At 43.8% G+C, this 27,980-nt stretch overlaps 3 protein-coding genes across 3 annotated transcripts in view; 2 read left to right on the top strand and 1 right to left on the bottom strand.

Annotated features, from left to right (window-relative positions):
* The window catches only part of nxn (nucleoredoxin), a 67,237-nt gene extending 46,633 nt beyond the window's left edge, over nucleotides 1-20,604 (top strand). The window contains exons 2-8 of the mRNA XM_030408559.1: nucleotides 2,945-3,062; nucleotides 6,846-6,979; nucleotides 9,041-9,141; nucleotides 9,245-9,351; nucleotides 11,167-11,346; nucleotides 11,852-11,976; nucleotides 19,526-20,604. Coding sequence (XP_030264419.1) covers nucleotides 2,945-3,062; nucleotides 6,846-6,979; nucleotides 9,041-9,141; nucleotides 9,245-9,351; nucleotides 11,167-11,346; nucleotides 11,852-11,976; nucleotides 19,526-19,708 — 948 coding nt within the window. The 3' untranslated portion in view covers nucleotides 19,709-20,604. The remainder of the gene's footprint in view (nucleotides 1-2,944; nucleotides 3,063-6,845; nucleotides 6,980-9,040; nucleotides 9,142-9,244; nucleotides 9,352-11,166; nucleotides 11,347-11,851; nucleotides 11,977-19,525) is intronic.
* Nucleotides 20,605-21,353: 749 nt separating this feature from the next.
* On the bottom strand, nucleotides 21,354-23,704 carry mrm3a (mitochondrial rRNA methyltransferase 3a). Its single transcript, XM_030408549.1, has 4 exons — nucleotides 23,269-23,704; nucleotides 22,371-22,615; nucleotides 22,122-22,283; nucleotides 21,354-22,013 (listed from the first exon to the last, which is right to left on the bottom strand). The coding sequence occupies exons 1-4, from the start codon at nucleotides 23,652-23,654 to the stop codon at nucleotides 21,436-21,438; spliced, it is 1,371 nt and encodes a 456-aa protein (XP_030264409.1). The 5' UTR covers nucleotides 23,655-23,704; the 3' UTR covers nucleotides 21,354-21,435.
* A 748-nt stretch (nucleotides 23,705-24,452) lies between these two features.
* On the top strand, nucleotides 24,453-27,824 carry glod4 (glyoxalase domain containing 4). The gene is made up of 9 exons (XM_030408572.1): nucleotides 24,453-24,622; nucleotides 24,848-24,897; nucleotides 25,010-25,130; nucleotides 25,220-25,364; nucleotides 25,902-26,038; nucleotides 26,131-26,217; nucleotides 26,319-26,432; nucleotides 26,517-26,603; nucleotides 26,696-27,824. The coding sequence occupies exons 1-9, from the start codon at nucleotides 24,533-24,535 to the stop codon at nucleotides 26,759-26,761; spliced, it is 897 nt and encodes a 298-aa protein (XP_030264432.1). The 5' UTR covers nucleotides 24,453-24,532; the 3' UTR covers nucleotides 26,762-27,824.
* Nucleotides 27,825-27,980: the final 156 nt, after the last annotated feature.

Raw genomic sequence — 27,980 nt, 5'->3', positions numbered from 1 at the left:
ACCTAAGCGTTAATCTCCAAGCAGCTAGCATGGCTTTAGATACACTCGTCTTATAACATTAAAGGTGCAATATGCAAGAATTGGTGTCAGGTTCATACTCAAGACAAATATGTTGCGGCAGATCACCAGAATAACAGCTAACTTCTGCTAACTGTAGCTACCTTTAACTAGTTAGCGAAGTTAGCTGTGCAGCTAGTGATCCTGACTAGGAGCTTGTATGGACGTCATAATGTCAAAACTGTTATTACCTCACATTCTTTTGATAATTTTTTTTAATTTTCTAGTGATTTAACCTAAAATTCTTACATATTGCACCTTTTTGAATATAAACCTGTGAGAGCGTCGGCATCAAGCAGTTCGTTCTAACAGAGATCTAGTGGGAAAGCAGATGTTTTAAGTTTCACATCGCGTGTTACTTGTCATTCTTTGAGCACTTGACTGTTCAAAATTACATTACACTGTCACGCACGTCAGCGTGGAGCCTTGACATGCAGTACATTTCTTGACACTTTGGAGCTAGTGCAGAACCAATCACCCTATCACTCTTTTTTTCTATTTCCCTTGTGTCCCTCTCACACACTCTTTCACCTAACTCCTGCTCTCAATCTCACATCGTCAGGCGGAGTGGCAGCAGGCGGCCGATTGAAATGGTGTCAGGCACGTTGGCTTGTCGGAGACAGTCACAGTTAATGCCCCTAACCCCATCAATTTGTGAGCCCGAGATTGAGTTTCCAGAGCAGCATGGAACGTGTGGTAAAACTGTTGACTGTGGCAGACGCTGAAGTTTGCTTTTGACGAACTTCCAGACCAACATTGTCGGGAGGCTCCGGGTCGTCTTGTCCGTGGGACAGACCGTCTGACTTCTGCTGTCCGAGAGGGCCTGTGGTCGACCTCTGGCGAGTGCAACATTTGTGCAGCTTGTGGAAAGAAGAGACGCACAGTGACAGCATGCGTAAAACAAACACAGTGCGAGCTTTCTTCTCTCTCAGTCAGAGGGTCTGTGGGCTCGGCTGCTGCAGTGAAGTCACTGTTTTCACAATAAGAGCAGCGAAAGGTTTTCATCAGCCTTCAGTAACCCAACTCCAAGCTTATTGCACCGAGCCGCAAGAAAAGCAGTGCTCACTTCATTTGGCACACAACCCATTAGAGCAACTACTGCAGCATCCAGACGGCACAAATCATTATATTAAATGGGTGCTTAAGCGCTTGGCAGTGAGCAGCAGGTAGTAAATTGGATAGTACTGTATTAAATGTGTTTATTTTTTACTTCTCCTCTTGACTATTTTTTTTTTTTTTCTTTGCGATCTGTTTCTGTTTTAATGTAATTCCCTGCAAAGGATAAGTCGGCATAAAAGGATGAATATTCAGTCGGCGTCCACTCGTCCCCATGCTGATGGAGAGTCGGCTCATCCTGTGTAATCCAGAAGCTCCAGAAGATCCTAAAATTGATTTGTAAAGATGTTTTTTGAAGCAGAAATCTTCACTGGAGCTGCTGAGCTAAAAGTGATGGTGCACCCTGCCTGAAATGTGAAATGTGCGCTAGCTTGAGCATTTTCAGGACAATTTGGGATCTTGGAGCTTCCAGAAAGAGTGATTGATTACGGCAGAAGGGCCGTATGAAGCTGATTTATGTTTGTTTTTGGTTGCTTTATTATGTTGTTCATCTACTTCAGTTGTTTGGGAGAATACTGCTGCAACAATGTTTAGCTGTGAAGCTCCTGAAACGTTTTGTGGACCACAAAATTGAACCTTATCGGCCGAGTGTGTGGACACCTAGAAAAAACGTGACTTCAGTTTACATTGCTCTCTCTGTAGTACACAGAAATAGACATCCAGTAAGGAACAAAGACAACAAAAGCTGATAAATACCATTAAGTCCATAGCCAACACCATGAAAAATACACTTGGAAGTCTGTTATGTATGCTTTACAAAGAAATAAAGAATAAGAAACATGTGCATACTTATCCAGTATGTATTCTTGCTTCTTTGCACTTCTCGTACAGGTTAGGACCTGAAGGATATAGGTTAAATAAAACACTTTAGTTACACTGTAGTTCTCTGGAGACGGCCTTTCTCATTTCCCCGTCTGAATTTTTAAAGCTGCTCTGGGATTTCATCCGAGGGATCCCCTTCTTCTTCTTCTTCATCTTCCTCATCCTCTTCTTCTTCTGTACTTGCTGAAGCAGCAACACTGCACAGTGCCGAACGCCGCTCTTAACAAGACGCGGCTATTTTCTATTCACGGCGTAGGGCTCTTCCCTCTGATATGGAAAGCGAGTCTCAGATATGTGAAATGCTTGATCTGCCCTTTGATGTTAAGGACTTCACTGATCGCTCAACTCTATAAATAGCGTCGGTTCATGCACAAATTTTCAGACTGTAAAGCCTCTTCTCTTGACTTTATGAGGTCGTATTCATATCAGCTCTCCGTATTGGAGGCATTAGGACTACACTCGAGGCCAGTGGGCGCTCATAAATGCCTATGAAAGTATGAACCGTCTGTCCCAGAAGCTGCAGTAATTCACAAGGCTCGAATTTCCTCTTTACTGCAGTGAAAATATTCCTTTTTTCAGCTGCATTCCCACTTTTACCCTTATTCATGACACAGCAGGGACGGCGTGAGTTTGCTCCAGTTCAGCCTCTTTAAAGTGCAGCAGTGTGCTTCTCACCCTCTGCTAATTCACCTCAGGGCTGACTGCACTCCTGTATATTTTACTCCAACGTCTCCTATCCCGAGTGTCTTTTAAACAACAGAGAGGCTGTTTGTCCTGTAAAATATATATGAGCTTCAGTCGACGTTTGTTTCCTTCACGCTGTCGTGTTTCAGGAAAGCGTGCAGTAGCTGCGCTGAAGACATTATTTTTATCCTCGCTCTTTCCATCCACATTTCTTTTTCCAACATCTCCTCTCATGTTTTTTTCTTTTTTTTTTTTGTTTTTACAGATGAAGCTGTGGAACAAGTACAAGGTAACCAGCATCCCATCTCTGGTGTTTGTGGACGCAGCAACGGGGAAAGTGGTGTGTCGAAACGGTCTGCTGGTGGTCAGAGATGACCCTAAAGGTGAGATCGGCGGCCGCACGCGCTCGTACACTCCTGGTTTGTTATTAGCGAAGACATGAGGATGATTTATTTTTAGTCCCTGACCTCAAGCTGCGACCTCTTTCCTGAATGGTTAACCTCAACCTCAACCACCAACCCTTCAACCATAGAAATACAGCAGTTTAATGAGCTAATGGGAAGACGTTTGAGGGTCAAAAGGACGAAAAACCACAGATTGGTTTCTCACACATTTTGTCATACCTGTCTAACCATGAGTTCTTGGTGGGAAGCATTCTTTAGCTTCTCTGCGCTGTGGGTAATACATAGAATGCCGCTCCTCCTTGAATGTAGTCTCTGTAACTAGTGGCAGAAAGACAGTAACGCACACAAACTCCACTCACTCTGGGTTCACATCAGCACATCTCCTCCACCTGTCCCTCGTAAAACAGCAGCAGGTAGGAACTGAATTCCCCCGAAGCGATGTGGCCCAAAAAATGTGCATCAACGCTTTTCATCTGAATATTACCAGCTGGTCACAATCGAGAGTCGGTGGCATTAATTCACCGCTCAGCTGCCGTTGAGCCATCGCAGAAGAAGAACAGGCGACGACATGACGTAACTGCAGTAAAAGAGTGACGGTCAAACCTGAAATGATGGGCAATAATAAGGGACATGGACCGGCACATGAGCTAAAGAGGTTTGCCAACATGTTGCATTGCTGATTCTACTCGACTCATGTACTTTACATCAGAGTGACATCACACACTTTATCATTTCTGGGCTCGAGGACACCGTCCATCATCCATCATCCAGGGGGCGTCACGAATCGATTCTAAATTGAAAAATCGATTGAAATGACCCGGATAGATTCAAGCTGTGGCTATAAAATACCCATATCAGTTCAGCAACGTCCTTACTTACTATCAATAAGAAGTAATTAGGAGGTTATGCAGGAAAAAGTCTTAAAGATGTTTAAATAAGTGCGTTGTAGTGAGCCATTATGCAATTGGCATGCTAATAAGCGACTAGTCAATGGTCAAGTTTGTTGTTATTGATACATACTTTTCCACAACAGCCTGGCATTTTCTGGCCATATTTACGTTTTTTTTGCTTAGTTTTTTCCTGAGTATTCCCCACTCCTCCTCTTTTTTTTTTTATTCCCATGCAATTTGAAAATGTGCATAAAACAGGTGGATGGAAAGACACTTAATGTTCAAGTGCTGTGAGTGCTAATAAAAAAGCGGAGTAATGATAATAAAACTTTACTGTGCAACAATTCCAAAATTATGTCGTGCGGTATTCTGACTAGACGTATCTCATAAACAAAAGTGTACCGTACAGTTTAAACTAGTGCGATCAACTCCAGGAATTTGGGTAAAGCCAGAATGTACAGTCGCACCTGCATACACAGACACAACAGTCATCCTCTGTAATGATGTTTACCAAATACTCCCATCAGAGCTCCATGTGGAGATCCTGCAGCGCCACATCATTCAACATTTGGCTCAAACATTTTGCAATAACTTTTTCCTCCCCTCGTTTGTGTTGATGCTGCCATAATTATGGTGCTGCATGAATATTATAGCGTGTCCATGTCTCACTCCCTCATCGGCAAACCCTATAATTTCTGCACTTTGAAGTGGAGGCGGAGAATTAACAAGAGCGGGCTTGCATTCCTTCGCTGTACAGAGGACGTCCTCTGTGGCTGTGAAGATCTCCAATATTTTTAAAACATCGCTGTCAGGTCAGCATGAAAAAAAGTGCCAGTGGTCATGTGAGGAGGGAGAATAGCGGCACTATGGCTGCACAGAATGGATTTCACATGATTGTGACAGATTGTGCAGCCTGGTTAATGAAAGCCAGTCCAAGCCTGCAGTATTATCCACGATTCATTAACTGTTCTTCCAAACTAGACGTGGCTGCAGAAGAGATTAATCTCTGGCCGCGGTAGCAAACGCAGGCCCAGGCTCTTGATTATTCCTAAAGTCTCTAACTATGCTGTATGCTTTCAAAGGGAAAAAAAAACAGGCCCACTTCTTTGTTTTATAACACATTTTGATATATTTCCAATGTTGAGGCCGACTCAGAGCAGCTCCTGACGTGAAAAATTAATTCAGCCCCAGCAGCTACGGTTAGGAGAGGAAAAGGGCACTAAAAGTTTGCCATACATCGGGACTGGGAGGTGCGGGTGAACGATTCAGGACCCCTCTGCCTTTCACTCTCCGTGAAAGGCCTGACTTGAGTGGCGGCAGACTAGCCCGCAGCGCAAAAATGGAGTGCACTTTTACAATCAGGACAACAATAAAAGGCCGCTGCAGCGCAGTGCAGACGTGTCGTTCCTGCCTAATGAAGCCCTAGACAACCACGCTCGCATAAAGAGGCCATTATGAACCAGCCGTAGAAGGTTTTTATTTATGATTACCTCCTTTTTGATTCGTCCGCCGCGCCAAATGCATCTCCAGAGCGCGATGGCAACAATGAAGACAGATTGAAAAGGAAATGAAAAAGTGCAGAAGAGAGCAGGAGGGAAGAATTTCTGGCAACCTTCATTTGCTTGAGAGGCTTTGACGCTTTCAGCTGTCATTAAAACCATATTTTGAATCTGGTGTCTATTTCTGTGAACAGATGTCAGAAAAAAGCCTGTAAGTAACTTATACAAGACGAGGAAACATCAGTATTTGATATTTAACAGCCATGACACAGTTTTTGGTTTAGAGCAAAGATTTTTCAGCCGATGTTATCGGACGTTGGTTGCCTATCAGATATATTGATATATTCACAAATATGTTGTCTGATATGCGCCACTTTGGCCGTTCTATCGATTCCTGGATTGTATTTAGACTCACTCATATTGGTATCGACTTTCACCCCCAAAGATCCAGCATCGGTCGAGCTCAAATCAACTGTCAGTTTAACGGTGACTCGATCGATATTTGATGAAGTTAATAACGGATTAATCAAGTTAACAGCTTTAGTAGACGGCGATGTTGGCTGGCTCAGTCGTTCCACAGTGTTGGTCCAGTCTGGAATATCTCAACAGCGATGGCTTAAATCTCCATGAAATTTCTTACAGATGTTCATGGTCCACAGAGGATATAACAATATCCTAATGGAAACAATGAAAAACAAAATACTTTGTGAACTAACGTGGGATTATGGGCGTTAACCAACCATCACAGCGGATAAAAAATCTATCCGCAGGAGGAGATAATGTTTTACTCTCCGACTCCCTCCCAGAAGTTTTGGCTTCCAGGCGACCAAACGTAATCCATCGATACCTTGAAATCACTCACGGATTTCTCTGGGTTGGAATATTTTCAGAAACATTTACGATAATTTACATAAGTGCACCACTTAACAAAATGAACCTTGAATCTCAATGACTTTGCAGATTGGAAAGGTTGCACGATTTAGTTTGTTTTAGTGAAATGTCTCCAAAACAGTGAGATTTTGAAAGGATGCATGGATTGAAATCTGGTACACAGTCATGTTCCCCCTCAGGAGGAAATCGTTATGTTGTTGGTGATTCAGGGACTTTTCATCAGGCCAAAAAGGTATTTGGTCAACTGCAAAACTAATAACATTCCCATCCATTTTATGTAGTGCTAAATAACATTAGCATGCTTAACTACGCGGGTTAAAATGGTAAACACTAGCATGCTGATGATAGCATTTAGCTCTTCTAACTCAAACAGCCTCGGAGAGCTGCTGGAATAGCTGCAGACTGCTTCTCTTGTTTTCTTATCTTTTGTGATTTTTTTTTTCCTTTCCTTTACCCTGCCCCACTTTCCTCCCCTCTCCCAGGCCTGGAGTTCCCCTGGGGACCGAAGCCATTTGCAGAGGTGGTGGCAGGGCCTCTGCTCAGGAACAACAGGCAGACAACAGACAGCAGCTCTCTGGAGGGACACTATGTGGGAGTTTATTTCTCGGCACACTGGGTGAGTAGAGAAAAGACAGAAGAAGGGCAAAGATGGTTGTACTTTACTTTGCTTCATAACTCTGTCTCTCGGTGAGAAGAAAGGGCAACGGCAGCAGAGCGGAGCGGAGCAGGAAGCGACGGAGCAGTTAGTGGAGACAGATAAGAGAGAGGAGCAGGAGGGCGGAGGCGACTCCATTGTGTGTGTGTGTTTACATTAACAGCAGTCAACTATCCCTGTCAGTCCTTTGACCGCCACCTATGGACCTTTTTTTAAAGCCGTCACTGGCGACCACGCCCCTCTGACATCATCACCATTGTCTCCTTCTCTGCTGGACCTGCTGATATCTAGTAAAGGTCATGACTCAGTGATGCATGAAAGGCATTAAATCATCGGCGGACTGCTCCTGATGAGATGCGGCGCGGGCTCAGTCGGCGCAGCAGCTGCCAGAGCGGCAGCCTCAGAGACCGGCTCGTCAGAACAGTGACGCCTGAAGGCTGGCTCGCACCCCAGACCCATGCAGAATTGAAAAGGACGAGTCACAAAAGCCATTACAGGAGTTTATGTGCTGCATTTTTCCCCATGGTTACTTGTGTAAATCTATCCCGCCATTAAAGCAATTTTACAAACATGAAGTGCCAACACCTGGCCTTGGCATCCCTTTACACAGTAGTGCATGTTAAGTTCTTTTTCCTCCTTAATGTTCGGGGATCTGAATTGGCCCGTGGCAGAGAAGCGTGACCTATATTTTACCGTGCGTTTGCTGTTTTGCCTGCAGCATCAGAGAATGTTCCTTTTAACGTATTACAGTTCAACTTCAGCTTAAAACTAGTTAAATCACAAACAAAAGCCCACATAAGACGTCACCACATCATGCTGTGAACTATAATGAGCACAAACGCACAGTGTTTACTTCTATGAGCAGTCGAGGGAAGAAGACAATTAATGAGCAGTGAATTGATCGAGGCCTTGAGCTGCTTCAATCTCACTCCCGCCATGCTCTTTGTGTCAGTATGATGAGTATTTATGACCGGATCAATAAACTGTGCTTGACATACTGTATCCACTAATAAGCTTGGATGGTAATGAAGTACTGTCTGCATCCAGTCAATAAAGTGGGATGGATAGGTTACGACATGCCAAATAATATTAAGAACTTAAAATGTTTAACAACTACAAGTACAGTTTACTCGAGTAATGTTCTTAAACACATTTTTTAGGTGCTTTACTTGCATATTTCCATTTGCTGTTACTCCACTACATTTATTTGATACATTTAGTTATTAGTTACTTTGCAGATTCAGATTATTCAGAATTTATAGGGTATTAACTTTGACGTCTTACCAATCACAGATACCGATATTCAGATAATAAACTTTACATGCACAAAACATTACCAGTATACGGAACAAGAGCATGTAAGCGCACTCATTTACAAACATTAGGGCTGCAGCGAAATACCGTTTTCAATGTGGCATGAAAATGTAAGATGATCATCAGAAAACCTCCAAAGAAAATCCACTGTAATCAGAGAAAAGTCAGGAAAAGTGTCTCTGTACTTGGTGTCAGAGACACTTTTCCTGACTTTTCTCTGAGCAGAGTCACGGAAGTTATTGTGAATGTTGGGTGCTGATATTTAACGGTCTATCTCTACGGTGGGAAGGCTGACAGACGGAATAAAGATAGCATAAGGGAGAGAGAGGAGTTGGAAGTCAAGACTGGTCTGTTTTCCTTTCTGCTGCCATGGCACGCTGATGTCATCTTAATGCCAGCCATACCACCGCTCCCCCTGCCTGGAGAGACTTTGGGCTCTCCAAACACACACACACACACACACACACCCAAGCTCACAGAGCAACAAAACACTCTCTCAAGCTTGAGCATTATAGCAGGATTAGTGTTTAAGAGTTTGGGGCTATATTGGAAAGCAGCTGGATACAAAATAAGAGAGAATTACTAGTTTTGTAAAAAAGATGTTTGGTGACGTGGAGGAGAGTTTGGAAATACCCGAGGCGATGTGTGTACAGTATGTTCACTCATTCATGTCCCTTTATCCCCTTTTTGTTTTTCTCCCTCTGTCAGTGCCCGCCGTGCCGCAGTTTGACCCGGGTTTTGGTGGAATCGTATCGAACCGTCAAAGAGTCGGGAAAGAAGTTTGAGATCGTGTTCGTCAGCGCTGACAGGTACGATTGACGCACACATCTGCGGAGGCCGTAAATAATCAAGTCTTCTCCGCTCAGCTGTTAATCGAGAACCATGAATCACCATCTGCTGTGTTGCCTCCAGGTCGGAGGAGTCCTTCAAGCAGTACTTCAGCGAGATGCCGTGGTTGGCGGTGCCGTATCCGGACGAGGCCCGGCGATCACGACTCAACAGACTCTACGGAATACAAGGTATTTCACAGCCACTGCCTCCTTCAGGCCTCGAAGCTGAGAGCAGTGTTTTTTTGGCTGGCGAGTTTGGTTATGTCACACACTCTGAAAGGCTGGCACGATGGCTGACAGCTCTCTGTGCCGGGCAGGCAAACAGCAACACAGATTGCCCTGCAGCCTGAAGAATGTGGGCCGGTTATCAAGTTTACAGTCTTGTTCACCAAGGAAGTGCAGCCTCTCCCTCGCCTCCCTCGGCAGCTCGCTCTCACTTCTCCTCATTCCTTCCTCTTGTGTGTGCAGAGGACTGTGGAGGAAGTTAGCGAGGGCCGGCTCTCTCTGGCCTCTCCTGCAAACAATGTGAGGAATGCACGGCGCAACGAGACGACGCTGCCCCCCCCCCCCCCCATCCCCCCCCCCCCCCCCGCTCTCAGACCCACGCAGATCACGTTGGGCCCCCACCTCTGTTGACTACACTCCGCATGCGCCAACAAGAACATGCTCACTCACATCGGTGTCTGTTTATGATAAGGCTGCTAATAAGGGAGGGAGATTGTAATCAGAAGGGCCGGCGAGATCAAATGACATGTGAGAAGGAGAAAAAGAAGTGGGAACGTCAGCGGTGAGAGCAGACAGAGGTGGAGAGAGGTGAAAGCCGCCAAAGACGCGAAAAGAGGTCAAAACCGGCCGAAATCATCCTCACAACAAAGAAAATGTCAGTGGGAGAGGGAGCAGGCTGCGTCATGAGGCGATAATTAACGGAAATGACCCGAATTACCTCCCACGCTCCTGCCCATTTCCTGCCCTCCTCTCTTTTGGTGCGTCCTAAGGCTCTGAAAATAACATCCACGTTTCCCTCGCTTGCATCGTTTCTGAGGGTTCCACGTCTCTCTGAATCCACCATTTGATTTTAAGGTCAAGATTAAATTCAGTTGTCAGTACTGACAGCTATTCCACTGTCAGACTGTCCAGTCTTGATTTGTAAAGATCAACAGATCATCGGCTTTATGCCATCGAGCATGCTGTCACCAGGGACAAGAAAGGTTAACTGACGGTCCGTCTCTGTTACGGACTAAATGATTGAATAAAACCTTGTATTGTCCTGTGTTATTATTTGTGACTGAGGAAAAAGGAAAAGATCCAGTTGTGTTTGCAAAAGCGGCGGCCTTGTGTCTTATTCCCTCCCACCAGGGATGTTAGGCGAGATGCAAGGATACAGTGCAAAAAAGGAAAAAGAGGAAATGTGTTCAGAGTAATCAGACATCCTTTCTTCTGAAGTGTGAAGCCAACGACTACCATCTTGTGTGCCAAGTATTTATATGCAAAAGTATTCATATGCAGTGGGGTTCAGCTGGAAAGTCTTCTGAGTCTTCAAATAATTCTGGGTCAGATAGCAAGATGGCGGAGCAGAACCGCTTCTGCTTCGAGGAGATCAAAGAGCAAAGAAATGTCGTACTAGAGTGGCACTTAGTAGAGCACAAACCTTCACCGATGCCCAGCATAGATCATAGACACCAGCCGCCTAAATATGCCAATTTTATTTCACCATTATCCAACAGCAGCGTTCCCTGACAAATTTACAAAAATGTCAAGATACGTCCCTTTTCACCACGTAAAAGAAAGGGAGAAACAATCCTGGTTCGGTCGCTTGATCCTGATCCACACCAAAAGTTAATGTTGTCTATTCTGGGCCAAAACCTATCCTCCATCAAAGTCTTATTAAAATCTTTTCATTAGTTTTTGTGTAACCCTCCTGACAAACGAGACACGAGCAGTGACCTGAGATGTACCGCTTCGTCTTCCTCACACCGTCTTCACCTCCTCTCTCTCCCTCGCCAGGTATTCCCACGCTGATCCTGCTGGACGCAGAAGGTCACATGATCACGCGACAGGGCCGCGTGGAGGTGCTGAACGACCCAGAGTGCCGGCTCTTTCCTTGGCACCCTCGGCCCGTGCTGGAGCTCAGCGAGTCGAACGCTGTGCAACTCCACGAGGGGCCCTGCCTCGTCCTGTTTGTGGGTGAGTAGACCGGGGTCTCAGCTCCACGTGGGGCTCTGCCTTTAGCTCCTTGCGTGTGAATCAAGTGGCATTTACGCGAAGCATATTGAATGTCAGAGTCTGTGGAAAATTCTTCCAGTGTTAAAAGGTCCAAAGGTCTGTGGGTTGTTTTCAAGTACTTATCTATCCATTTATATGCTAATAGAAGAGCTGCAGTGCTGGAGGTTTGTGAATAAGCACAGAAAATGACTTGGACATTAATATAGGACCTTTATTCTACTGCGATAAAATGGCACCAAATATAAAGGAGACCCTCAAGACGTGAGACCATCCTGACATCTTTTCAGGTCAAACTAGATTAAAAAACAGGACAGAAAACATCTATAGAGCTCTTTGCATGTGCTCATGTATCTGTTATTTCCTTCCTTGCCTCTCACTTCACTCATCTGTGCATTGTTCCTCCCCAAGCGTCTCTTTTCCATACTTTAAACTTCTTTCTGTGTCTTTTCTTTCCTGCTCCCTTCAGACGCTGAGGAGGAAGGTGAACTGGAGCCAGCCAAGGAGCTCATTCAGCCAATAGCGGAGAAGCTTATGGCAAAGTACAAAGCCAAGGAGGAGGAGACGCCGCTGCTGTTCTTTGTGGCTGGAGAGGTGAGATAAGCCACTCAAAGGCCACTCAAGACGGAGTGAAATGCCATTTCACACAGACTCTGCATGGCTGAAGTCGAGCCTATAGCTGCGTGTGTTCTTGTCTGACATACAGTAACTCATCTGTCTGTGGTGCTGCTCTTGGGGACGTGCTAGACGTCACCCATTAGTTTGTGGACCGCTGTTTTGAAGCCTCGAGTTTGGCATTATGGCCGCCGCCATCTTGGGTTGTTTTTTTATCTAGAAGTGACTGTATTTGGACAAAAGGATGGAGCTCTGTAGGATATCCAGATTGAATCTGACTGAGAACCTGAGCAACAAGTCACTCACAAGGTAGCCGCGCCTTAAAGCCATACCCTGCTTCATCGTGTGTATAACTCTAAAATAATTCACAAAATGTCCATCCATGCTGTGTTGAAGAAGACTTGAAACTAGACCTTAAACTCTTTAGGAAACAGTTTACTGAGGTAAGAAATCAAGTAAGAAGTAAAGTCATTTTCTCATAAGCTCATATAGAAACTTTTTTTTGAAACCAGTGCAGTTCGCCCTTGCTGGACATAAAGTGTGCAGCTTTGGCTTCACTTTTAATACCAGGAGGTGCCATCCACTTATTCACTGTCAGTAGTAGCCCACAGATATCTGATATATCTTTAGTGAGCCAATATCGATCAGTGTTGGTCAATATTTGGTTCTAATCACATGTTGTAGATCCCTGACGTCTGCACCCGACACCTTGGCTGTGTTGAAAACGCGGCACTAGAAGCCCCTATTGGAGCCTCTTGAAACCTGCAAGAGTCACACTCACTCTTATCCACTACCCAGAATCCAACTGGGTGCCCTTATCATGATGGGTATACCCAGAGCGTGCCAGCAGACTCTCTCTCTCTCCTCCCTCAGACTTGCGTCCAAGTAATCCCTCCATCGTCTCCTTGTTTATCTCCTCCCACGTCTTCGCCGTGTGGGACGGACCCTGGAGTTTTCATAACTCTTGTTATCTCGTGTTGTTCTTTCTCGACCTTTCCAGAGCTGGTGGAGTTAGCAGCAGCAGACATAATTACCAGATTAGCTACCTCTCCCCAGCGCGCCTGCTCTCTGCCCTCCAGCTCCCCTTCCGCCCAGTTGGGACGACCGCACTTGGTTTCTCCTGTCACACACACCGAGGGCGGGCTCGGGTTTCGGGGCCGTGGGGCTCGCACATGTGCTAACTGTCTGACCCTCTGTCTGTCCGAGACCTCCGCCCGGATGTCAGCCTTGAAATATCCCTGACACACGAAACACAGAAGGAGAAAAGCTTAAGTTTTGTGTTTTGTATTCACTGTCAGTGCGCCAATATTTATGTGACCGAACACAAAGAGACGTTGTTGCCCTGGAGCTCGTGGGGATCCAGAAGCGTCTTGTGTTATAGTCTGCTTTGTTTCCCCCGTGGCACACATGCTAAAGCAGATATTTTTATGTCCGTGCAACACAGGTATAATTTCCTGGCTCTTGTTCAATCGGCTATGAAATCACCGGCTTTCGTTTCCAGATTGGGTTCACGGTCAGATATCACTTCCCGTTTCAGGCTCTGGGCTCAGACTCCTGCACCTTGGCCCGGGTTAGCCCTGGTAGTTGCACGCTTCTTGCCAGACCAGCTGCTGGGTTTTCTGTGTCCATGAGACAGCAGTATGTTGGCAGTCTCTCTGGGGGAGGCTGAGCAGAATGACACAGGATCCTGTTACGCCACAGAGCTGTATAGTGATTTACAAACGGCGAATGAAAGATCTTTTGTTCTTTCATTTCTGCTGTGAACTGGCTGCCGCATGCAAAATGAACTCTGGTGGTTTTTTATCCAGTCACATAAGAATTTAATTGATTTCTGTGGCGAGCAGCAGCGACTGTTGCCTGTGATTCTGCTCTCCAACACTTTATTTTCCTGTGCTTGATTTTGTGTGTAAAACTTAATGAAAATGATATTTTTAGCCACATTAGCAGTCACAGTCGCTCCAACACTTTGGTCCGGACTGAATCATCTCAACAGCTATTAGATGGATCGCTGTGGCACTTTGTTAACAGTCTCTCCTTCACAGGATGACAACCATCGTCTTTGTTGGTCCCCTGACTTTTCTCCTCATGCCACCATGAGCTTCAAATTTGTGGTTCTGAGTTGAGGATGGATTGCAAAGACAGAGTAGTACAGATGTTCACGTAGCCCCGTGAATGAATGCGAATGACTTTAGTCAAGTGACTGAAAATTGAATTTTGATATTCGATTAAATTATTTTATATTTTTTCTTCTTCTTTTTTACAAAACTGGTTCCTGGCTCTCCAATGTGAACATCTGCTGCTTTTCTTGGTCTCGCATTTGTATATTCTGGGGTTTTGGACTGTTGGTCAGACAAAACAAGACATTTGTAAGGTGTGTGATGATGACACTTTGGCCTCTGGGATGTTCTGATGGGCATTTGTCACCGTTGTGTCTGTTGGATGAAGGCTGTTCGGAAAAAAATATTAATCGCGCCTTCCCCTGCAACAACCTAAACACTGAAAATGGAAAGTTACTCTGATATTAAGCTGTTCATTAATGTCACCCAGCACTATTTCGCATGTGCTCCTTCACTACATCTGGGGTAAAGTGCCATCCAAGGCGACTGCGGTTGGTTTAATGGTTTTTCAACTATCCCAAAATGAGACTTGGTGCAGCCAGGTTCTTCTCCAGCACAGACACAGTCCTGTGGTCTGCCTATGCTACTTTTTTATAAACCAAACAACTGATCAATAACTTAAGGTAACAATCAGTAGATTTTTTGATAATGAAAATAACATAACATCGCTGCAGCTGCATTCACATTTGCTGTTCTGTTGGACGTGTCTCAACAACAGTTGGACGAACTGCTGTGACATTTGGTTCACTCGTTCATTGTGCCCACTGAATTAATCCTAATAACTTCAATCAAGACACGTTTATTTGTAGGGATACAGTTTATTTTGTAGAGATGAGATAAGATGATCATTTATTGGGCCCAAGATGGGAAAATTTGCATTTCAGCAGCGAAGGGGAGAGCAAAAATAGAGAGCATTGATTAAAACAATAATAATAAATGGGCAAACAAGCAGTAAGAATAATATAAACAATATAAACTCCAAAAATATTTACACCGTTGCACAGTGAGAGGCTGATGTTGCACTGGGTCATGGAGGCATCCCAGTGCAGGTGATGGGAGGAAGGAGGATGTATTTCAAGGAATCTTGGGATTCTGACTATTGATCGACGATACTCAAGAGCATTTTTTTGTTGTTTTCCAAGTTAGTTGCAGCTGTATTCACATTTGTGCCTGTGAGTCAGCAGCCATGACATTCGTGTCTCCCAGTGACATATTATCTAGCGCCATCATCAGGTCAGAATTATATCTTCCACATTATGTTTATGAGCAAATTCCTGCAAGCTGATGAAGTGTTTGTTGCTAATTAGTAAATGTTGGCGTGCTGACACCCTGAACGGAGACGGTGAAAGAGGTAAACATCACACCCGCCACACATCGGCGTGTTAGTGACGTCATTGTGAGCACCTTAGCATTCTCATGTCACAGAGGAGCTAGCATCACATGTATTCATTTAGTGTTTATTGATTATAAGCACAATGAAAGTTTTTTGTTTCTTGTGTCACAAAAGTCGCATTGAAGCTCAATAAATACATTTTCCGCTTTACATAGTGTGAATGTTTAAAAATGATGATCATTATGAGGTCATGATGAGGTCATCTCTTCATTTGATGTACGGTCCCACACAAAAAAACTGCTCTTTTTTTTTTTTTTTTTTCCCCTCAAGACATCAGAGCCGGCCAGTGAGATGGACGCCGCCTCGGCTCAGAGGCCAGCAGGCGAGGGCTGTTATCAGTCTCAGTTCAGGCCTTATCAGATGGTCATCGTCTGTGAAATGCCACAGTGCATCCATAATCAGAATAAGCCTGACACGGCCCAGCAGGCTCCACGCGGTAAACACACGCTGAGCCTTATCACAGCTGTGAGCGCGGGCTGCAGCAGAGAGGCCCTTTGTCTTTTTTGTTCTGGGCTGAGCTGCAGAGGGCGGGGGGCCTGTGGAATAGCTGCACCTCACTAGAAGCAGTTTACACAAGCCGAGAAGCCAAACAAAAGAAGATGCATGACTTCCTACGGGGGCGAAGACTGACGCGGAGATTACATCTCCTCATATCGGAGAGGCTGGAAAAGGCCACGGTGACAGATTGTGGAATTCCTCCCTTTGTGGTTTTTCTTTACGCCATGCGCCCAGATGATCTGTGATCTACGGCTGCGTGAGGGCATGTTGCAGGAGAATCAGGCGGCATTTCTGCCGTAACAACGTTGTCCTTAGTGACAGCCTACGTCTGCGTGTATTAAGTGGTTTTAATGTATGGTGATTTGCAGCGTAATAAAACGAGGGAGAGAGCTGCCTTCAACGAAACACCACACTGCAGCTCATCTGTTCCATCTGTTAGCAGTTCTGCAAAGTAGAGGTCACAGGCTTCATCTTGGCATACTTATCCTTTTTAGGTAGCAGCGCCCGCCAAAGCTATTCAACGAGAAAGCCTGAGAGCTGATTGTGGGGTTTGATCCATTTAGCAGGAATAGCGGCGGATTTTCTGATAACAGGGGAGGACGCAGCAGAGAGGGTGCGTTTTTTTTTTTTTTATAAATGTAGCAGGAAATCCATCCAGAGTCGCTTCATCTCTGACTTTGTTTTGACAAAACTCACACTGGAGCATAAATCAGTAACAGTATTAACATCAGAGGGAGCTGCCTCTGTGAGGGAGTCCAGCTCTTTGTTGCAGTGCCACCCTCTGGCCCTTTCTTGTTAGTTCTGCATTTTCAACATAATCTTTTCCATATGAAAGTGATCTTTAATCTCTGCGACTCTCCCTCTGAGCCAGTGAACTAAGCTGAGGGGAAATCAGGTCATGCTGTCATGAGGAAAGGAGAATGCTTCCAGTGATATTAGCTGTACTGTCTAATAAGTCAACTGTGTGACCTTACAAAGCAAAACCCATGAAATCTATTTGACTCCCCGAGAACACACGCTTGAGGATCATTGTCGAGGCGCGAATGCCAATTTCCAGAAGCAGCCTCGCCTGCAACTGAAGCTGCATTACAAAGGGCTGTGATTTCTTATTCAGCCTCAATAATTAATGTCCCTTTCAAGCCTGTTTAAAAGTTGCTGCCTGCCTTCACGCTCGTGATTCAAGGGGTTGTGAGCCCCGACATGTTGACGGGTGAGAGGTGACATCGAGCCTCAGGCAGAACATAACCATGGCAAAGAAATAGAAACTGGAATCAAATCTATTTGAAACACATTCCTTCACAGCTCTGCGCTGCTTTCTCTCTCTCTCTCTCTCTCTCTCCTGCCCACATGTTGTTCAGATCGTGGAAGATGAGACGTATCAGATGTGAGCAGGCTTTTCTTAAAGGAGAGCTGTTGTTGGACCCCCACCTGGTTCCTTCCCGTCTCTCCACGCAGCAGGTTGCGTGACTAAGCAGCAGCTCTCCGCTCTCCCTTGGCTGGCTGCCTGCAGGAAGACGGCACGGAGTTTCATATTCTCTTTCAAGAATATGTGAATTAATAAAGATTGAGCCAGGCGGTTCTGAATTTTACGGGGGGTAATCTCAATGTAGCACAGTTCAAGTAATGGGTGCTGTCCCAGTTTCCTTCGCAACGAGCAAGTCTGAACCGATGAGCGGCAGAGAGAGATGAGTAACTTCTCTCCTGGAGTGTGTCCAGTGTTTGATTTGCTTGTTTATCAGTCACTGAAACTGCATGACTCGTAATCCTGCTGCGTCTTTTTCAGGTGACGTCGCTGCACCTGAGGATTACTAGTTTGTTTGCACTTAAAACAAAAATGTGCTGTTGAAATCTGTAGTTCTTTTTTTTTTACTTGCAACTCCCTAAAACAAGCTATTTCTACTTGGAACGCCTTCTCAGTCTGTATAAGACAACAGGTCCCAACCAGTTTAATCACATATAGGTTTATTTTAGTACTTTAAAGACTCTTGAAGATGTCAAATCGTCCTTTTATTTACAACATCACAAGTCCAAAAAGTAAAAAACTAAAGCTATGTTTACACCCAAAGTACCCGGATCTTGCTTTGGTGCCAGACTGTGGCTTCAGCTGTATTGAAGTCTATGGGAAATGCATGGAGAAACAAACAAAAACCCAACATAGCTATGTTGTATGAGGTATGATGAAGAAATGACTGCAGGAAATGACTCTACACACTTTATAAAATAGGTTAACGACTCTCGTCCCTCAATCTGATTTGGGCTCCCGTTCAGACTGATTAGTCTGATCAATGATATTTGATCGTACCTGCCATGTATGGCCAAAGTATTATCAGCCCTGTCTGTCATTCAGAGAGAAAAAAGTCAGTGGTTAACCTCTCTGAAGCTTTTTCATCTTCTGGAGGTGTTTCTTGTTGGCTTTTCGTGTGTTTCTCCACATATCTCCCATAGACTTCAATACAGCTGTCATCAAAGCAAGATTCAGTGAGCTAATGACCCTTCCTTCTTTTTTTGAGATTCCCTCCCCCTGAGCAGGAACTTTCCTGTCCCCGGAGTTTAATTTAACCCTGGTTCTAGCCTTGGAAATGCGCTGAGTTCCTCCCTCCACGGTTTAGACAGCAGAATGTCTAAAACGGGGAGAGAAAAGTAAGTAAAAACAGAATAAAACAACGATAATCATCTGAAACAGAGTTCAAAGCAGCTTTATATAAGTGTGCTATGAGGACTGTTTTAAAACGGGGCTTTGATTCAGCACCGTGATGAATTGCAGGATGATGAAACGTTGAAACAAACAAAGCTAATAGAGAAGGCACTACAGAACAAAAGGAAAAAGTTCTTGATCTACTCTCGGTGTGATTAACTTAAATCAGCTGTCCATTCCTTTCTTTTGTCATTGTTTTGATTCCTCCTCCCCTTTTCTTCCACTAGAGCTTCATGTTATCTCAAATGATGTGTCAGTTTCTTCCTCCATGCAGATTCGTCTATTTCCAGACACTAGTCCTCTTTTTCTTTTACATTTTCTACATTATGATTAAAAATCATAAACAATATTATCCTGTAGCTCAAAGGAATGTCATCCTGGTATCTTTGTGCACAATTTTATGGCATTTTCAAAATATATGTAAGTGATCTGCAATGGTTCAATGATTTCTCATTAGAACTCAGTGTGCTGCAAATCTGTACTTTCTTTTTTTCCCTGCGGAAGTGTTTCTGCTTTCCTCAGATGTGTCTTCACACCACGCTTGATTAAAAGGAAACTGATGGTTAAAGGTTATATTTTCAGAGCAGAGCCGTTTTGTACCCAGACATTTTTGAATTTGCTTTGAAACGTGATCAAGACATTCCGTCTTTTCGCTGAGCTTTCTCGACTCTCCAATAAAACCTGTAAATTAGTCTCTTCAAACGGAGGCTCTGGTTTGGGCCTGTTCCCAGCAGGAAATGATTCATCCCCACATGTAAGGAGACACACTATAACATCATGCAACATCACATTAATCGCCTCATTTCTCTTTCTCTTTCGCTTCAGGATGACATGACAGACTCCCTGCGGGACTACACGAACCTCCCGGAAGCGGCGCCCCTGCTCACGATCCTGGACATGTCGGCCCGGGCCAAGTACGTCCGCGACGTCGAGGAGATCACGCCGGCCGTAGTGGAGCAGTTTGTGGGCGACTTCCTGGCTGAAAAGCTCAAGCCGGAGCCCATCTGAAGAGGAAGTCCAAAAATAAAAATTGGACACACTATATGGGACTCACTCCATCATCCAAACCCTGACCTCTCGCTCCGCCCCTCACCCTCTCTCTCTCTCTCCCACCTCCCCCCTGACTCTGTCAGACTGTTAGAGAGACGTCTCACTTTTTACTGACATTTAAAAATTTTTTTAGACATGTTCCTCTTTTCATGGAGTCCTCTTTCTCCTGTGGTGCCTTGCATTGATGATAGTCCCTACAGTAATATATACGGAGATTCTGTTGGTTCTTTTTTTTTTTTTTGTTCGTTTTGGCCTCAAGAAAAGTGTTTGTTTTTTTTTCCACTCAATAGCTTTTTCTGAACTCTAGAGAAAAACCAGAGAATTACCCGATGGACCTACTTATTCAGCTGATTCTTTGCTTTGTGTTTCGTCTGCAAGATCCTTGTCGTTACTTTTTGGTTTCTGAATGATGTCGAGAAAGAATAAAAATGCATTTTTGTAATTCACTTGTAGTGCAGATGTGCTAAACCTCAGTTGGATGTAGCCGTAAGCCTTTATGGCCCTATTTAAAGAAAAGAAAAAAACCAGTATGACAGGTGCACATACAGTAAAGATCACATTATACTTGCTTGTAACAGACCAATGACTGATGTTTTAAACCCCCCGTGTCTTGTTGTGTGTGTTGCGCTGTGAGTGAAAGTCATCTCTTGCCAGTTGTTAATGGTGGTTCTCATCTCAAAGTCATTACGAGGATTTTCTGTGAAGGTCCCCTAATGAAAAAGGCCGGGTTATTTCTGAAGGCACAAAATAAAAAAAAAACGGCATTGGGAAAGTGTTGAATGTATAAATCCCTGTATTCTGTTACTTCAGTCATGACTTCTCACACCCATTAAAAATTCACTGGCAAGCACAAAGTTCGCTTCCTCTTTTAGTTCACTCAATGGAGTTAGCTCTTGGATATGTTTAAAAATTCACGCAATGCAGCCACTCGCCGGTTCCTCTGTTAGAGGTGTTTAAATAAAGAAACTCAATGCAAATATTCCAGTTATTATAGGAGACGGTATGCAGATGGACTCGTGTTTGTTCATGTGCTCTGTCCAGGTGCGATGGAAGGGAAGCGAGTTCTGCATATTTGCATCGACAATGTGGTGAGGATGGAAAGTCTGGTCCCCTCCAGAACAAATGTGCCGCAGGTTCAGTGGTCTATTTAAAGCTCCCAGAGGATGCAACTATGTACATTTGCTTGATTTTTAGGTACTTGTACTCGAGTAATTCTATTTTTCTGCTACTTCATACTTCCATGGCGCTTTATTTTGCAATAAAAATGATGCAGCTTTTACCCAACAGCATTTATTTGGTGACTTTAGTTGCTAGTCACACACTGCATCAGAGCCAAAGTAACACATTTTTACATGAATTACCAAGGAGGTTTTGTAGTAGTAGTAGTAGTAGTAGTAGTAGTAGTAGTAGTAGTAGTAGTGGTAATATATAAATGGTGAAAGAGAAGACCTCTAAATTGCGTTACTTGTGGTGAGTCTGACTTTGTCTACAACAGACAAAATATATTAAATTAAGAAAATCAAATCAGAACATGCTATTTATCAGCAGGCCTAAAAAGACATGAAAGGGAAAGGAGACATAAATCCACTGGGCATGAATTCAGACGATGCTATCACAGAAATTCAGTGTTTAATTATCTGCACACATGTACACCAGAAGTCACGTGCTGATATTCAGAACAAACATCATGAAAGCTGCTGCTCGGCTTTAGATTTCCAAATCCTCCCAGACGCCTGCTTTAACAGTTGCTTCCTGCCCTCGAACAGAAGGATACTGGCGGCCATGGCTGAATTCAAGCTGTCCACGTCAGGCATGACGGGAATAAAGAGCCTGTGGCCAGCCGTTCTCTCAGCCAACTGGACCGCTTCTACGCTCAGACCGTGTGTCTCTCCACCAACCACAAGGGCAGCGGGGCTCTGAGCCCAGCTCTCGTGGTACAGCTTCGTGTCCACTCTGGGAAGTGAGAGTCTCTCGAATTCATTATCCGAGTCAGAATCGGAACCGTACTCCTCGTAGCGCATCTTTTTGTTATTGGGCCTCGCGCTGACCCAGCCATAGTCTCCCGCTTTGGACAGTTTGTGAGAAACTTGCAAATCATTAGTTTCTCTGCTTGTGTCACAGCTGCTGTCAGCCACATGGACAGTCACAGGTTTAGGGAGGTGATCTTCAACATCATCCCAGCCCAAGCTGGGGTAGATGGGGAGGCGGAAATGGGCGCCCATTGCAGCACGCAGAACTTTAGGCTCCCAAGCATCAACACAACCTGTCGGTGGAAAAATATCAACAGATTTGTAACACTACAAGCAAATAAGCAAAGCTGATTTCAAGGGACTGTACTTGTTCACATATGCAATCAATAACCTGAGCATACCTTTAGTGAGCAGGACATTATGGCAGCCAGCAGCAGCAGCACATCGCAACATAGTCCCGAGGTTTCCAGGGTCTCGGATGTTGTCGCATATCAGGGACAACGGCACTGAATGACCACTATTTGCGAAGTTCAACCGCGAGGGGTCTGGGCGAGAAAATATGGCTGCAGAAGAAGAAGTCAACTTCAACAACAATTACCCAAGAGAATCTGTGCTTCATGATCAACCCAAACAGAACAAATGACCCTCACCTATCACCCCTTGTGGGGCCACGAGGTCAGACCAGGTCTTGATGTCCTCAAACTTCACCTTGACGAGCGTGGCTCTTTTCAGCTTGTCTAGAGGCAGCTCCCGGAGCCGATCCACCGTACTGAAGAACACCATCTGCGGGTTGGCTCCAGCATCCAGGGCGTCACAGATCAAACGCCGGCCCTCCAGGAGGACTTTACCCTGGTGCTCTCGGAACGTCCTCGAACGGGCAACACTGACTAACCTCCTGAAGGACAGAGGAAATGAGAAACCATGATCGATAACAGGCAGTCTGAGCATGAGTAATTAGCATAATTAGCTTTTATAGCTTTTTTTGAGGAATATTTTCACAATTTTTTGTTTTTCATTCAGAGGATAATGCCACACTTCTCACATATCAAATGTTTTCTCTAAGTATGGACTGACCTTTCTAAAGACTGAGTGAGCACAATTATGAATCTGACCAAACAGCAACGCTACAAAAAGGTATTCACGTTCAGTACCGAGTCAGGCCCCTCCAGGCGTTCACTATACATGATATTACTGGATTAGTACTAATGCTGTAGCTGGTTGATGTGAAGCTAATCAATTATGTTAGACACTGCTGGATACTTTAATCTATAACAATGAATCCCAATTCATAGCCTGATCACATTTTTTTATGTAAAATGTTCATCTGGAAAGTAACTTGTAACTACTTATGTCATATATGTACTGGTAAAGTACAACCTGAAATGTAGTACTCAAGCTCTCTTGAGGTAGCTTGACTTTGTTTTAATCATCTGTCCCACCTGATCAAAGTGAAACAAGGGTTATAAAAATCTAATGATCAACAATAGCCTTCCCTGTCTGGATGCCAGTGTTGTTGCCTGTGACAACCACTGCAATAATCTTACTCACGCCAGTCTTTTATCTCCAGGAAAAGCCCTCTCGAAGCGCAGTCCGTCAACTTGATCCTTTGTCCCAGTCTCATGAGCATCCTTAACAGCTGACTGCACATTTCTCCTCGTCTTCACAAAGTCAATCTCCTCCTGGTGCTTGGTTTTAGCGGTGACTTTTACCTCCCTCTCCTTCTTGACGTTCAGCCCCGCTGGCTGAGACTGACGCGTTAACTGCTTTACGTCGACGTCAACCGTCCCATCTTCAGGGAACAAGACTCTGACAGGTTTCCTCCTCAGTCCGCGTACATACCGCTTCGATTCCACAATAACACCGCTTCCCCTCGTCAGAAAAGCGTTTCTCTCCGTGGAGAGAAGACATATCACGCCTCTCATGTACGCCGCCATGTTTGTCCCTGTTTCTTCTTCTCTCGTTCAGAGTAAAAACACAAGCTAACCTGCTCAGCGCCGCCAACTGTAGCGCTGATACAACTACATCACAAGTCTTAAATGTATCTAGTATGCTGGTTAATATTAGTAATTCCCTGCTTGTTGATGTGTTGCCCTAAAATATTATCAAAATTGATCATTACAATGTATTCTAATAGTTCTTAAATTATTTTTCTTAACTTTTTTTTAGCTAAGTTAACTCGTCAAAGTAGCTGCAGGTGTGGTGCCAAAAAACTGGTTACAGCTCCTACCTTGTGACTGGTTGTTTCTGCATCATATTCACTTGATTTCACACTTGGTCAATATCTCTGCAGACCTGGAGGCTCCTCTTCTTGGTGGTCATATTTGACAGATTATAACTAATCCAGTCCTTTTTACCTGTTGAAATACCTTTAAAGGGCCAATACAACTTAGAAAAGGCTGTATTTCACCTGCCAAAAAGTGATTACAGCTCCTACCTTCTGACTGAATTGTTTTTTCTTCATCAAATTGACTTTTGTATATTGTATGTATGTCTATGGGAGAGAGTGCGGGATAGTGGGTGATACCATTAGTCTGAGTGACTATGGGTGGCGTACGTAGTTTTACTTTTTTATCTCACTTTAAATTTTTCGTAAAATTGTTTAGTTCGTCCATTATAGTATATTATTGTCAAGCTACTAATACAGACTGAAGTAATAGCTAGGATTTTTATTTGCAGTCGTAAATACAGGCAGTTTTCTAATTTGTATTTACCTTTCACCAATCGACGACAGAATCATCGATCACCAAGGACGCTCAGTCGATCCCTGCACACCGAGCTACAACACACACATCAAAACATCCGCCAAGAAAATATGGCTTTGAGACGAGCGCTGCATTTTGTTTTCAAAGTTGGTGACAGGACCAAAACAGCCACGTTTTACCGAGATGTGTTGGGTATGAAGGTACTGTGTCTGGGCTTAATTTAATGGGCAGGAGTGAAAGAATCCATTGATGAACTTCAGTTGCTGACAGGCTAATCTCAGGCAAAGTGTTGCACAACGACAACTTTGCTAGCTGTTAGTTTAGCTAATACTTCTTATGTTATATGAGCGAAACTCGAGTGTTTTAATAAATATGTTCTAATACTTGCTATGCTTATTATCTTATCATTTCTCATCCGTTTTTAGATCTTACGTCATGAAGAGTTTGAGGAAGGCTGCAAAGCAACTTGTAATGGGTAGATATGGTTCATCTTAAGCTATCTGAACTTTGTCCTCAGCTCATCAGAGTTAAAAGCTGTTAATATCCTAACACTGACAGCTGCCCTCATCCTTTATCTATCCACACAGACCCTACGATGGAAAATGGAGCAAGACGATGGTTGGCTTTGGTCCAGAAGATGGCCATTTTGTTGCTGAACTGACATACAATTATGGGGTTGGAGAGTATCAACTTGGCAATGACTTCTTGGTAGGTGAGAGTTCATCTGGCAGCATGTTGTGTTATGTAGGGTACAACAGCCTTGTGAAGAGATATTGTCATGTATGTTTTTACTACAGGGGCTCACTTTGCAGTCAAGCCGAGCTGTAAGTAATGCTAAACGTCTGGGCTGGCCTCTCACTGAGGTGGGAGAGGCTGTGTACCTGGCCCAGGCTCCAGGAGGGTATCCTTTCTACCTTGTGGACAAAGAGCAACCTCCCACTGGTCAGTGTCGCAGGAATTACTTCTGTCTCTTCTCTCTGATTCCAGTTTGGAAAATGCTTTAACAATAGCAGTCATTTTTACCACACTTGCACTGCAAAATGATCAAATACTAGTTGGTTGCAGCAGATTCAAAAATGCAAAGAGTTGCTTTGTTTCATAGCATTTAATGTACTTTTTTTATTGTGAAAGTTTTTTGTTTTTTTTCTGTTGTCATAGTCAGCAAACATTTGTCACTGCATCTTGTATGTCACTTAGTAAGCTACTCATTGAATAATCTACTGAAGAATAATTCTGATCTGCTATTGTTGATGCTCTTAAATATACCTGAACAAAATTATATTGTAAAATAACCATGTCAGGGCTTATTGTCATCATTTCCTTAATGTAAATTTCTATGTGACTATAGCCTTCTTATAGCACTGAGCAGAGGGCATTCGAAATACGTGCAGTATGGTCGTTGTAGGTGTTTCAGTGTGCCTAACTGTTTTTCCCTTACCTATTACCAATCACCTGCAACCTTTGATCATTTGTTCTCAGACCCAGTGCAGAAGGTCTGTCTCGGCGTGTCAGACCTCCAGAAATCGACCCATTACTGGACGGCTCTCTTGGGAATGAAGGTGATGGAAAAGAATGAGGAAAAGAAAACAGTGCTGATGGGATTTGCAGACACACAAGTGAGTCGAGTATGAAATAAATAGCCGTGTTTTGCATTTTGCGTTTTGTGTTTTGTGATCAAAGTGTTTTTCTTATATTTTTTAATCTTCAGTGTAAACTGGAGCTTCAGGATATCGGTGGGACGGTAGATCATGGAACAGCATTTGGGAGAATTGCATTTTCATGCCCACGGGAGCAAGTGAGACATTATTTCATGGACACATCCTTGTGCTAGCGAATATTACAGGAAAAACATTGTCATAATCGTCATTTTCATCAATATTATGATTAATTCCACAGCTGCCTGACCTCGAAGCCTTGATGAAAAAGGAAAATCAGAAAATTCTCACCCCATTAGTCAGCCTGGACACTCCTGGAAAAGCCACAGTGGAAGTGGTTATCTTGGCTGACCCAGTGAGCGCTTTACCAATATGATGACATAATCAAGTGAAATGAATCTCTGTCAAAAATGTTAACTGGGCCGTGTTTTTGCTTTAGGATGGTCACGAAATCTGCTTTGTGGGAGACGAGGCTTTCAGGCAGCTGTCCATGGTGGACCCCAAAGGAAACGACTTGCTTGATAAGGTTGGTGCTGCTCCAGTATTTCCCCCATCACATTAAATATGCAACATGTGTTGGATATTCACTGTGCTGTCTTCATGCTTTTATGATTTCAGGCCATGGCTGAAGATAAAAGCGACGAGTGGTTTGCCAAACACAACAGACAGAAAGCTGCTGCATGAGATGAAGTGGCTTCCCTGGAAGATTGTGCGACATCAATTTCTCACCAGTTCATTTGATGATGAGTTGCTGCACAAGACACCTGTAGTATAAATCTTACGGTAATGACAACTCGATTATCCTTAGGCTGGCAGCGTGAGATTAGTCTTTCCCTGAAATCGCGCCTTGAGGCACAGTCGCATCGACAGCACTTTGTTAAAGGACCACTTGTTCAGTTTGTTGGACATTTTTCCAATAAACACTGTTTCCTCTCAACACAGCGGAGACGTGGGCAAAAAATCAATCTAATGCAACTTATTTGTAAAGAATTATGAGCCCCAACTTGTTGACCCTGTCCCAGTTCACCTTCTGTGCACTGTGTGTGTCACTGTTAGTGCTCTTAAAGGCTAATTCCTCCAATTTAACATATTAAAAAAAATGCAATTTAGCCACTGAGTGACGTCACTGGAGGCAATTTATCAGATTACATGCAGTTTCCTCTGGAGCCACAAAAGGCTTTATTCTACTTTATCACACTCAGTAGCACTCCCTAAGATCTTTTTAAAGACACTTAAATGTGTAAAATTGGAGGCGTTCCCCCTTAATTACTGTAAAACTGCCTGAATATCAGTCTGCAGTAATTTGATTAAGAACACAACATGATGTAACGATGCAGGACCTGCCCTATTGTTGTTGTTGAAAAGTCCCATAAGTTTGCAACTCATCAAATTACCAAAACCCAATGACGTGCAGTGAACCTGAAGTTTTTACTGTACTGTTGTTACGTACTGTTGCTTGGCAATTCAAGTTCGTTGTAGGAGCAAGCTGTCTACAGATTAATGCATTCAGTATAATGAAGCATTTGTAAAAAATAACATCACATCACTTATCTTGGTTGAAATAAAATCTTTTTCTTCAACATTTCAAACAGTTTGATTACTACTGTCTGTATTCTCAGTTTTACCTTTGTATGAATAGTTTTTAGTAGGCGTTCATCAGATGTGGACTTGAATCGACTTGTTGTCAAAGTGACTCGACAGAAAATAAATGACTTAAAACTTGACTTAAACTTCGGAAGTTAACGAACCAAATGATTTGTCTGTGTTCCTTTTACATTGTTTTGTTTTTTAATTGAGAAGACATTAAGAAAGTTATTATAAACATTTAATTCCTTGAATCTCAATAAACAAATGAATTTCTCTGTCATACTTCTTGACCAGGTAGGAAAATGATTATTTGACA

Source organism: Sparus aurata, chromosome 2, assembly GCF_900880675.1.
Source record: "Sparus aurata chromosome 2, fSpaAur1.1, whole genome shotgun sequence".
Classification (NCBI taxonomy): domain Eukaryota; kingdom Metazoa; phylum Chordata; class Actinopteri; order Spariformes; family Sparidae; genus Sparus; species Sparus aurata.
The sequence above is the reverse complement of the archived record's forward strand: the minus strand, read 5'-3'. Positions and strand labels throughout refer to the sequence as shown.